Source organism: Mytilus trossulus, chromosome 14 (assembly GCF_036588685.1).
Source record: "Mytilus trossulus isolate FHL-02 chromosome 14, PNRI_Mtr1.1.1.hap1, whole genome shotgun sequence".
Taxonomy (NCBI): Eukaryota; Metazoa; Mollusca; class Bivalvia; order Mytilida; family Mytilidae; genus Mytilus; species Mytilus trossulus.
The window spans coordinates 34,590,244-34,602,518 of NC_086386.1; the positions used below are offsets into that span (position 1 = coordinate 34,590,244).

Below are 12,275 nucleotides of genomic sequence, written 5' to 3' on the forward strand. Positions count from 1 at the left end.
GAGCTAATAATACTGAAATTTGTAGACATATTTTATGCCGGTACTTTTAATTTGCAACAGGACATTCATAATTTAGAAACCTTCAATATTTACTATACATTTTTGATTTCTAACTTCTTTTCACTAATATTGCTTGTACTTTATAACCTTACCCTGCTGTGTGAATTGTGTAGCTGTTCTGAAAGTTGTACTAGGTATCCAGCCTGCTGACATTGCCTTCTGTTTGGATGAATTTAGAATTTTTTGTTTGACTTCCTCTCCATTCCATATAATGTCATCTTCCCAGTGCAACTGGGTCACCATCAAGTAAGCTTCATCCTCAAATGCATCATCTGATGGAATATCTTCTTGGTCAGATTGAGATTTCTTAAACAAATTAAAAAACATTTCAACAAGATATCAACCAATAAATCATAATATTTACCTTTGACTCAATTTTAATGTATTTGTAAAACCAAGGACTGCTATTCATATGTATACATAAATGTTTTCTCATATGTTGTGGACTCTGTTATTTCTGTGATTAAAAAAATTTCAAAGTGGCATTGATAGGTTAACATTTTAAGATAGTTTTAATAAATTCTAATAAGGAGTTTTGGAAGAAGTTGTGGATACAAGCTTAAATGATGTACTGTGAAATTACTTTAATTAGTGGGTATCAATTTTCGTGGTTTGAGCAATATTTACATGTTCGTGGGTTTTTAAATTCTTGGATATTAGTTTTCTAAAACAAAACAAAATTAATGACTTTAGAAAGGAAGGTTACAATTAGTGTGGATTGAAGGAAATTGCAAAGTAAACATTGACCCGTGTAAATCTAGTGATAACACTAATTAACCCATGATAAAGTGATTAATAGATTAAAGACCGTCAAAGGTGTTAATTAAGCCATAAACATGTCCCATAAAGAAAAAAGTAACATAATTAAATGCTATAAACGTGTCCTAAATTGTCAAATAATTCTAATCAAAATCAAGCCCAGCATTAAATTATTATTTCCCATATGTACGAGAACTATGAGGATATACAATGAACACTTTATCATATTAGCATATCAATACCGGAAATCTTACTTTCATCGATCAAAAATATTTTTTATGAGAATTTAAACGATCAAAAGTTGTACAGTTTAGGTTATTATAGATTAAATGGGTATAATCTTGCATGCTGTTGTAGTTCTGTGACTGCTTTTAAAGTACTCTCAGATTTGGCGTAATTCAATATATTTTCTAGATCATATCAGTAGTCAAATCTATCGATAGGGATCTTTCCATGTCTTGATTTGAAAAATGGTTGTTTTATTTCGTTGGACACCTAAATTTGTGGATAAAGTCATCCATGAAAACCACGAAAAATTGGTACCCCACGAATAAAAGTACTTTCACAGTATCCGTCTCGACGCAATCTTTCTTGAAGCAAAAAGTTAAATACCATCATCATAATCATAAGAATGTGTTCTTGGACAAGACATGTTTTGTTGTTTGAATGGTTTCTTAAAGTCAATGGCTTGGTGTGATTTTGATTATCTTGTAATATTCTGGATTTAACAAAACAGTTATTGCTCACTAATAACTGCTTTCTCTTGGTAAAACTATTGTCTCATTGGCAATCATACCACATCTTCTTTTCTATATATTATACTGCTATACATATATTAGTTTCATTAATGCTATATATACCAGTAATTAAATAATGCAAGTAATGTATTAAAGTAACATACTTAATCATTTCACTATTGTTATACCTGTTTAAGTCTGAATCCATAATCAAAGTTGTCTCCCGTTTCATCGACCCCTAACATATCGTACCAATAAGCAGCAGGACCATACCTCCAAGGAGCTACCTCTGCCTTCTCCTCTACCTCACCTGCAACTAACTGTTGACCTGAGGTAGTTTTTGCCTCTATAGGCTTCATTAACTTCTCCTGGAGAATAAAAAAGATTCTTACATAGACATATAATATTTCCCACAGAAAGTAACCAAAAGTTAGCGTGCAATAGATTCTAATATTGCACTAGTCCAATACATCTTCAAAATTCATGACATCATCAACAAATTTTTTTTAGTTTAAACCAATTTTTAGTTACAAATATTATATTGCTTTACAATAAAAGGGTTATTGCATGAATATTGGGGAATATTGTTCCTCGTAGAACATAAATTGCACTGGCAAGCTCGTGCAATATCAAATTCTAATCGGGAAAATATTCCCCAATATTCATGAATTAACCCTATATTATTGATACTTGTTTTTATATAACTATCAAATTATTTACACGAAATATACAATACATCAGGTATTGAATTTACTCTTCTTTAACAGTGACTGATATAACATATTCTCAAAGTTGAGTTGATTGTTTAGGATTCTGAACATGTCATTCAGACTTATAAGGTACATATTTTAATAAACAGTATTTCAAGTTTTTAAACATAATAGAAATGGATAAATATTTCAAAATTAAGAAGACAAGCTATAGCTGCATTATCAAAGTAATGTCTATAACATTTTGGGGTAAATGGTGTTAGGTATTTAAAGATTCTTTTTATAAGGAACTATCAGAAGCATACCCAATACAATACTTTTACACTGATTGGGAAATATGATGCATGATTCTAAAGTAAGCATGCAGTCAAAATTTTCCTTCTAAATTTCATTGTTTAAATATTGACACTGTGACTCTTTATCTTTGTCTGAAATAAAACTTGAAATGACAAGGGGTCTTTTTTTGTCAAAGGGAAATTACCAAAAGATGCATTCCACCATATCACTGATGTTCAACAAACTGCAACTTATTAAAAATACGGCTCCTGCTTAAATACACAAACATCTTTTTCTTAATAAAGAACAAAATTGCTATATATTTAAAAATCCAAAAATTAAAAAATAATAATAACAAACCTCATCATCCGACATAATCTCCTCAGGTCTTGCAGGTCGACCAAGGTTAAGTTGGAAAGTATCCTCCATCTCTTCCTCTGACCAATCCTCTTCCTCACTGGGTGAAGACCTATCCTCTATACCACTGTCCTGGTTCTCTAGACCATGCATGATTCTCTGGGCGGCTGTCATGTGAGATAAATCCTTCTTGTCCTCATCAACTAATAAATATAGATCATATGGTTGTGCCTAACATCATTTAAGATCATTTTGAAAATAAGATGTGGTATAAATGCCAACGAGACAAATGTGCACCTGGACGTGATGACATAAAAGTAAGCAACTATACAACATTATATATATATTTTTTCCTTACTGAAACAATTTTTTTTGGTTGCACAGCTGTATATATCATTTTAATCCTTCTTTTTATTTGTTATTTTCATTTTTTAACAAGGAGATTTGCATAAAATTGGGAAAATGGAATCTGCCTGCTTTATGATTTTTAAATAAATGTTGGTTTGTAAGAATTCTTTGGTTTTCTTATTGAGTAATTATTTTGATTGTTTATTAATTCATTGTTTAAGATTTTGAAAATTATAAATCCAAAGAATATATATCTCAAAGTGCCATTTCAAAATTGACCTCTGAAATGTTAATTCAGCTATACAAACATGACAAACAGTCACATATTTCCCAAGACTAATGAGTCATATTGCATACCATCAGCATCGTAAACATTCTCTAGTTTTTCCTCTTTATACTCCTCTTTCCTTCCATCAGGATGTTTATCATCCTTTCCATCTTCTGTTTTCTTCTTCTTTTTCTTTTTATAAAGATGTGGAACATGTACTGGCTTAAATAGTCTAGAAAATCTCAAGACCTGAAATAGCATAAAAAATTATATTAAAAATTACCAATAACAATAAAGACATTTTAATAGACATTATTACTGAAGCAATTTGAGGATATGTGATAGCTTTGGACGACCTGTTAAAGAAACATTATAGGTATTGACTGCCAGTCTTATTTATAAAGACATATCATTATTAATGTCATGTAATATCATTGTCATAATTAGTCCAAATAACAATCATATCTTAGAGGTATATTTTTAATTTTTTTGCTGTGATGCATTCCTGATCTACAAAAAGTAAAAATTCACAATTATCTGAACCAAGTCAAAAAACATGGCTAGGTCAATCAGTGTTCTGATATATGGCTTCATATTTTAGAAACTTTAAATCCAATTTTATGTCAAATATTTTTAACATGTTATCATGCATGCAATGGAAAATCATAACATACTCAAAATATTCCAATATAACCTCAATTAGAGAAGAAAAGACAGTACAAAAAACCCTTGAAGCAAGAAGTTTTTACATTTCAACCGTAGCATAGAAATGAAAAGTTTTGTTTACAAGTCTTATTAAGATTGACAAAATGATAGATATAGAACACAAATGGGGTCTTGAAGTGAACATTTCTAAAAATTAAGTTACCATAAATTGGCATAATTTTAATGCAAGTATTTAAAAAAAAATCAAGTCTTTTTTCTATGTTAAAAATTATTCTTTCCAACAATATTTTTTTTTCTCGCAAAGTTAGAAAATGGTTATCACCAGTGGAAACCCTTCTCAAACAAACATAACCCCTGAGACTTAAGACTTTACATTCAAACCAAGTCCAAGGCCCAAAGAAAATGACACACTCTTACCTCACTAGCTACCCTCTGTAGATGCATAGGATTTATAATAACAATAAAATAAGCATATATTTTGACCTCTTAGGAAAATCACTGCAAAAGTTTTTTTTAGAAAAAGCTGTAAAATTTCAGCTGTCATGATTATGGAAACAGCATTAATTTCAATACCTATTTTAATATGTTAAATTCTGAGGAAAAAAATCAAATAAGGTTGACCTGACTGACAAGATCTCCACTTTTTCTATGTTCTATCTCAGAGTGATTTTTCACTTGTACCTATATCTGTATCTCACCTGGCCTGGTCTGAATTCTGGGAACAGTTCAGTTACATCTACATTGGATAACTCTGGTGGTCTCAGTGAAGCAAGTGGGGTATGATACTTGTTGGCAGAGTTTTTATCAGGGGAGATAATTCCTGCCTCATTTTCTGCCTTCGGTGTTTGTGGCAGCCATGATGGAGGTGGCATAAGTCTAGAATCTTTATCTTCATATTCACCTGTTTCATTTCCTATATAAAAAAAAGAACATTTCTGTAAAATAACAGCATTGTTAGATGGTTCAATTTAACTTATACAAAATATCTATAGCTATAAATATCTTTTGCCATTTTGGGATTTAACTAGGTAATACTGTGCAGTATGATGCAAAAACTTTCACAATTTAGACTATCAATCACAATTTATTTGGTTAATGTCCAATGAAGATAGTCACATTTTTAATCAAGTAAGCAATTTAATTAATAGTTCGAAAACAACTATTAGAAACTTAGTGAGTTTATATATATTTTACTGTAAAAAGACAGAGGCATAATTTAGAAATTTAGATATTTATAAAGCTTCTCATTTTAAATGTAGGATCATGAAAGCACCAGGGGGAAAACCAGAATATTTAAATTTAGTTTCCTATATTCATTTTTTTTAGGATCACTGTATTTGTCAAGTTGAAACATGATACATTTTATGAATACACATTAGTGTGTCTTTCTTGTCTTTTCGTTGTAATCATTGATTTAATTGTATTCAAATAATTGTAATCATTTTGTAATCATTGTACCAAATTTAACTTGTGATTATTCTGCCTGTAATGGGCGTCTTTAATTGACAATAAAATATTTTATTTATTTTTTATTTTTGATGGAGTCTTTAAATATATATCATATTAAAGAAATCAGAAAATTAAATGATAAATAACAATTAACAAATCAAATTCAAAAATGAGATAAACAGTTAAGGTTAAGATAAAATATCAAATTTGACAGTTTTTATAAATCATGGGCATCCTTCTTTCTTAACAAACACGCTTGATTCCAATAGTCTGTTATATCATAATAAGTATCTCTCAACATTAAAATTACTGTAGTCTTGAACTTGGTACATGTGAAAATAATTCAACTGTCCAATCCCTCATTAATAATCCACATGGTTAAACACTTCATATAAAGTAATATGTGTATTGATAAAACTTGAATATACCAGTATCCCTTTTTGCGAAGATTTATAAGTATAAATAAAGACTACACAGGCACAGATATGCTGATTTTTTTTTATTATTATGAAACTGGTAAACCTTAAGCAATCAACCAATCTTGCTTTATCTGATCTTTTATTGCAAAATTCTCAAAAGAACAATGGCTGTGTACAAGGTTTTATGTCAGTACAGGTATATAAACAGTTACTTCCCTTGAAAACTCTGTATACAGCTATTTACTAATTACAAGTTATGACAGCATTAAAATTAAAATTTAATTACTTATTATTTTAGAAATTCTAAAGGATTTCAATTTCCAAAGTTATATGTAATACTGTTTACATAAATGTACAAAACTTATTTTACAATCAATACTTAACACTCTTAAAATCTTTATATCAGATTGTATACGGGGAAAAACATGCCAGAGCAATCGATAAACTAAAAATTAGAGTGCATTTCGCCTGCTAACTATCATAAAATTAAATCAATTTTTTAGAGTCAAAGACTCAGTATTATAACTATTTTGTGCATTTTTCCATTGAGCTTTTTTTGTGAGAGTTTTATATCATGCTACTCGCTTGAGTCCGAAAAATATCGCTAGAAACATTGTGTTGCTAATGAAATTGACAACGTTGTCATAGGTAAAATAGGGATAAACAGATCATTGGCCATCTCAACTCAATAACTTTTCTTGGTTTCGCCGTCCTGGCTCAAGTGAGAAAATCAATCTTGTATCAACGATAATCTATAAATATCTAAATTAATGATGTTCACGGACTTCAGAATATTTTTAGTGATACTTGTTATTGACAATAAGTAAGTAGATATTGTAGATGAACTACTTAGACCTATCGGACTCAGAGGCCACTTTAGGCTATTGAAATTTGACTACAGTTTCAAAAGAAAATGTGAATATATGCAGATGTGTGTTTTACAGCAATAATAAATCAACCAAATGATTTTGAAAAAAAAATATCTTCCACAGAACATGCATTGTGGCCATATATACAAAGACATTGTACAAACCAACAAAAGCAAACGATCGCTGTTCTTCATCCTCCTCTACAGTCTCATTTATATCAGAGTAGTCAACTGCTGTAGAGGCTTTGTTACTATAGTTATCTAAAAATATACAATTTACAACTTTATTTCAAACTTTGGCAAATTCACTCAATGATCTTAGTTATATTGAGTCAACATAACAAGATTGTGCCCTATAAAAGCCTCTATTGTGTCACTGGTTTGTACGTTAATTAGGAGTAAACTGAAAATAAAGTCAAGATAGGATCTGTAACATTAATATATATATATTAGGTTGGTACTTGTTCATTTTTCTGAATGTATGGTAGGATGTTTAGTAATGTTTTATTGCCTCCTTATTGATGCTCACTGATTACAAATGAATTTTTTATCAAAGCATCAATCATGTCGATTCATGTAAAGAAAATCTAAAGTACCAGTAGTTTATTTGTAGATAGAAATATATTTTTCAAATTAAATAAACCATCAGTTTGCAAAAATTATTCATGTAATTTCACTCGACGAAACCATTGTAACTACATTAGCAAATCCCTAATTTATTACACTCAATACAGCACTGATGTCCCTTAATTACCTCCTCCATCAAGTGAATCACTTCTATCTCCATCTTCAGAATCAGTTATCTCCTTGACCATAGACCCAATACCACCAAGAAGTTCAAGGGATCCAAGATGTCTCTTTGATTCCTACAAGGAAAAATTAAAATTTCAATCATTTCCAATATAGTGATTCACTGACAAACATGTTTATCCACAAGTGTCAGACTCATAATCGATCTTGCAAATTTTGACTTAAGATACAAGAGACATACACAGTACTCCAAAAGCTGTTTTAACTGATTTTTTTAAAGACAGGTCATTACAGACAATGGAAATGGTTTCATGAAAAAAGAAAATTCACTTTTAAATCATGCTTAATTTTCTCAACAATTAATTTATATATGTACATGTATTCTATGATAGTTATATCATACCTGCTTTACAATCATTTATCTGAAAATTACTTCAAATGTTAAACAATTGTGAAACTAGAAGAGAGAAACACGGACAGTTTTAGACATAAACACTACATATACATGACCTTTTGAGTTACCAATGGTGGACTGATTACATGCATTAAGATCTTACCTCATCTAGAAAATCTTCATCAAGCTCTCCTTTGGTGTCAATGTTACCAAACAGAAACCCAGTGAGAGAAATAGACTTGTCCTCATCATCATCATCCATGATGGAGGCTGTTAAATAATTTAATAATACATAAATCAGACATGGCTCAATTCAAGTAAGTATGACTAGAAAGAAAAAAATGTTCCTATTTTCTAAATCTGAAATATTGACCCAAGTGTGATTTGATAAATTTTACAGGACCGAAATGATGTGTTACATGGTTTGCAGCCATCAGAAACTGAAGGTGAACAAAAGGGGTCAGCTGCTGTAGTTTTACTCATACATCATAAATTCACTGATTAGGAAACAATTATTTGACACCAAGCTTGAAAGTACAAGGAGTTATAAAAAAAACAAGCTGAGCCTACAGAAAAATGAAATAAGACATGTCCTTAAATGAATAAAGTATTCTCACAATGGAGAAAAAAAGTAATTGAGAAAATAGACTTTAAAGCAAATAATAATATGCATAAACATACATAACTTCTCTTGATTATGCGGATATTATCGAAAATGCAATAGAAAATATAAGGTTAACTTTTTTTGAAGTAGCATGTTGCTGATGATAAATACTTATAAATGAATGATGTCAAGAGTAAAGTAGAAATGCCACAAACTTGCAGTTACAAAAAATGTATTTATGATACATATGCTCTACATTCAGATATTATTGTGAGGTTTTTATTATTGCGAAAAATGTGACAGGGTTGTAGTCATACACAGTTACTTTAGAACAAGTAATCTTGATGCACAGTTCTAAAAATGCATATCAAATGTACATCTGTAAAGCTGTATATAAACAGTACAGCTATAAAGCTAAATATATACAAACTGCACATCTGTAAAGCTTATCAACTGTACAGCTGTATATAAACTGTACATCTGTAAAGCTGTATTATAAACTGTAAAGCTGTATATAAATTGTAAAGATGTATATAAACTGTGAAGCTATATATAAACTGTAAATCTGTAAAACTGTATACAGTCTAGTCAAATAATTTCGTGGAAATCATAAATATCTCGCATGCGTGTTTGTGTTATGACGTCATCAATGGCATGATTTGATTGCTATAGGATATCCCTACAACAACATACAAAAATGAATCGCGACGTTTCAAGCAAAGTAAGACTTATTACTTATTTATTTATTAAACAAAATGGCTGATTTTACTTATTTCTTTATTTGTCTTAATTCCAACGGCCTCCATAACTTTATTCCCAAGCTATAATCCCAAATCCACGTGTTGTCTGATCATGCTACTTTCTAATGAGCAATATCACGTGATAAACAAGGAGATTCCCTGTCAGCCAAAAAAATCTATGGAACGCAATCAGTGTCATATTCTTATATGTTTTAGATGAATTTTAACAATAAAAGATGACTTTTGGTTAATCAAAGAACTTCAAAAAGGAGTTATTGAGCACAATTCTTGTGAATTAAGTTCAACTAACGTCGATTACTGAGTTTTAAAGAGGATTTGTATAAACAGTTTTAACTAATGGTGTATTGTTTATTTGTTTTTTTTTAAAGAAAAAAAATAGAAGATTTGTGTATCACAAAATAATTAATTTTCATTGTTAAATATTTACAGGTTCAACTTAAAAGGCAGAAAGATAAGCAGAAAGAAACTGAAAATAGCAATTATGATATATACATTTGTAAATTATTGGACTGTGTTTTCAGTTTTATTTATATTTACCATTTACTATTGGCAGTTCTGTATTAAAAGTTGGGACTGAGTAGTGAACATTTGCTTGATTTTATTAAATGTGAATTTTATCTTCTGGGGAAAAAAATAATCATGATTCCAAAGGGGAAAAAATGACTAAACTGTAGCCTTAAATTATTTTTTTTAATAATACATGGGAAGTAAACATGGTAAAATAACTTTTAAATCTGTTACTTATTATTTTAATAATATTTAAAAAGTTGAAGAAAAAAAATATATTTTTGGTGTTTCTTTAATTTTTTAAAGATTTTCAGGCTCAATAAAAATAAAATTAAATACTTTGTCTTGAAACAATGTTTTTATTTAGTTTCACTGATCTGAAAATGTACAAAAATATGCTTGTATGAAATTACAATTAAATGTTTACCACTGTCAGTCAGGGGTACTACTTGTACAAGTGTATTTTTTTTACTTGAAGAAGTGAAAAAAAATATACACATATAAGTAAATAAATAATGTTTGAATAATCTCCCCTTAATTTTCTGAAAAATTTACTTGTATAAGTAAATTTTTCTTACAATCCCACAAAAATCCTCAAGTTTTGAGATGTAAAATCATGCCTTTAATGATTTTTCCCAGGTTTGCTCAAATTTTTTCATTAAAGTTCAATGTTTCATCTTATTAATTCATCAAAGAAACTGATTGAGCAAAGATCTGGTATATTTGCGCAAGGCATTCAAAAATTGCTCCTTTGGGGCTTGTAAATGAGCAGTGTTAAGAAGATAACAGACAAATGGGACTTTCATTGTCCACGAAATTACACTTAAATAATTAGTAAAGACATCTGCAAAGGATACACAATTTAAAATTCTATTAGAGCAAAGAAATCTTAACAATTCAAGAAAAGAAGATAGGATGACTTTTTTACTTCTACAAGTAAAAAATTCTGAATGCCTAAGGGACATAACTCAGCCAATTTTTTTTTTTACCTATACAAGTAAATAAAATTCACTTGTATAAGTATCCTACAAATTTACTTATATGTGTATATTTTTTTTTACTTCTTCAAGTAAATAAAATACACTTGTACAAGTAGTACCCCTGACTGACTGTGCTTCAATACTGTGTGTTCTTCTTGTGTTATTTTTAGAACGAACTTTTTCCACGAAAATAGGTGACGTACTTGGCATCATATGCCGATTTGTGTACACTAGAAATGTAGGTCATATAAAAAAAACTAGCTAACGGAAAGAATCAAACTAACTTGTATTAATTTAAGGAAGTTCTAAGGTAACATTATCGACATAAAAAACAAATTGTTGTTTTTTAGTTTTACCGCATTCCGTGTGAATTGTTGTATATCCACCAAAATAGGTGACACTACCGTATATGATGTGGATAGGTATCATATCACAACAAATGCACTGGTAGAATCTACTCGTTTAGCTTTACACAGATTTACAAATGTGCAGTTAATGTACATTTTTACAGAGTTGCAGTTTATATGGAGCTTTAAAACTGTACAGTTTATATACAGTGAAGTAATTTACAATAAAGACCAATAATTCTATATTTTTGTGCAAGATCACATCAAGATTGAAGAAGGTAAAGTACGTTTTAATGATAATAACATTCGTATCTTAAAGAAAAACTTACTTTTTATGTTTTAAAATGTTACATCCCTAATGTTTTTAATTTGTAAATGTGCCTGTCGGTGTTTAAATTGTACTAGTTTATTGCAAACAACTATTTTCATGTATTGAATATTGACGGATGTCGATGGCGCCATCTGTGAGCTGTGAGACGATAAAAATCTAAAACCAATTTCGGAAAAAGACTGTCAGAAACCCGTGTTATCAGTGTAATAAGTATTTGATAAACTGGAATTCCCTTGTCATCGGTAACACCGATAGTATCATACATTCACTGACTACAAACATACACTGGACCAAAAATAAAATGCCAGAGGTAAAAAAAATAATGTAAATAGTTAAAAAAAAAAAAAAATCAAAATTTTTGCAAAACACTTTTTTGCCAAAATTCCTTCAAATACAATTACAAAACAAAATAAACAAACCATTCAAAGTTAAAAGCTTTATACAGTATCTAAAATTCAATAAAACCAAAGCACGTTATTAATGCCTGTTGTCGTTGAGATAACCCCTTCTTTAAAAAGTTACTGAGTCGTGAGGCCGGATAGGTGTAGGTGTAGGCGTCGGTATTGAATAATTCAATATCTGAATAGTTTAATAGTAGCCAGCTGATGCCATATATATATCGATAAAAAAAAACATTATTTTAGAAAATACTGTATTCATAAAATAGTAGCCGGTGCCTTCAGA

At 29.7% G+C, this 12,275-nt stretch overlaps 1 protein-coding gene across 2 annotated transcripts in view; it reads right to left on the minus strand.

Moving 5' to 3' along the window:
* The window catches only part of LOC134696653 (transcription initiation factor TFIID subunit 1-like), a 38,507-nt gene extending 26,778 nt beyond the window's left edge, over positions 1–11,729 (minus strand). For both annotated transcript variants that reach the window (XM_063558564.1, XM_063558563.1), the window contains exons 1-9: positions 11,590–11,729; positions 8,225–8,331; positions 7,672–7,783; positions 7,083–7,178; positions 4,880–5,094; positions 3,605–3,764; positions 2,903–3,102; positions 1,745–1,924; positions 153–366 (exon numbers count right to left, since the gene is read on the minus strand). In XM_063558564.1, coding sequence (XP_063414634.1) covers positions 153–366; positions 1,745–1,924; positions 2,903–3,102; positions 3,605–3,764; positions 4,880–5,094; positions 7,083–7,178; positions 7,672–7,783; positions 8,225–8,323 — 1,276 coding nt within the window. In that variant the 5' untranslated portion in view covers positions 8,324–8,331; positions 11,590–11,729. The remainder of the gene's footprint in view (positions 1–152; positions 367–1,744; positions 1,925–2,902; positions 3,103–3,604; positions 3,765–4,879; positions 5,095–7,082; positions 7,179–7,671; positions 7,784–8,224; positions 8,332–11,589) is intronic.
* Between the last annotated feature and the right edge of the window lie 546 nt (positions 11,730–12,275).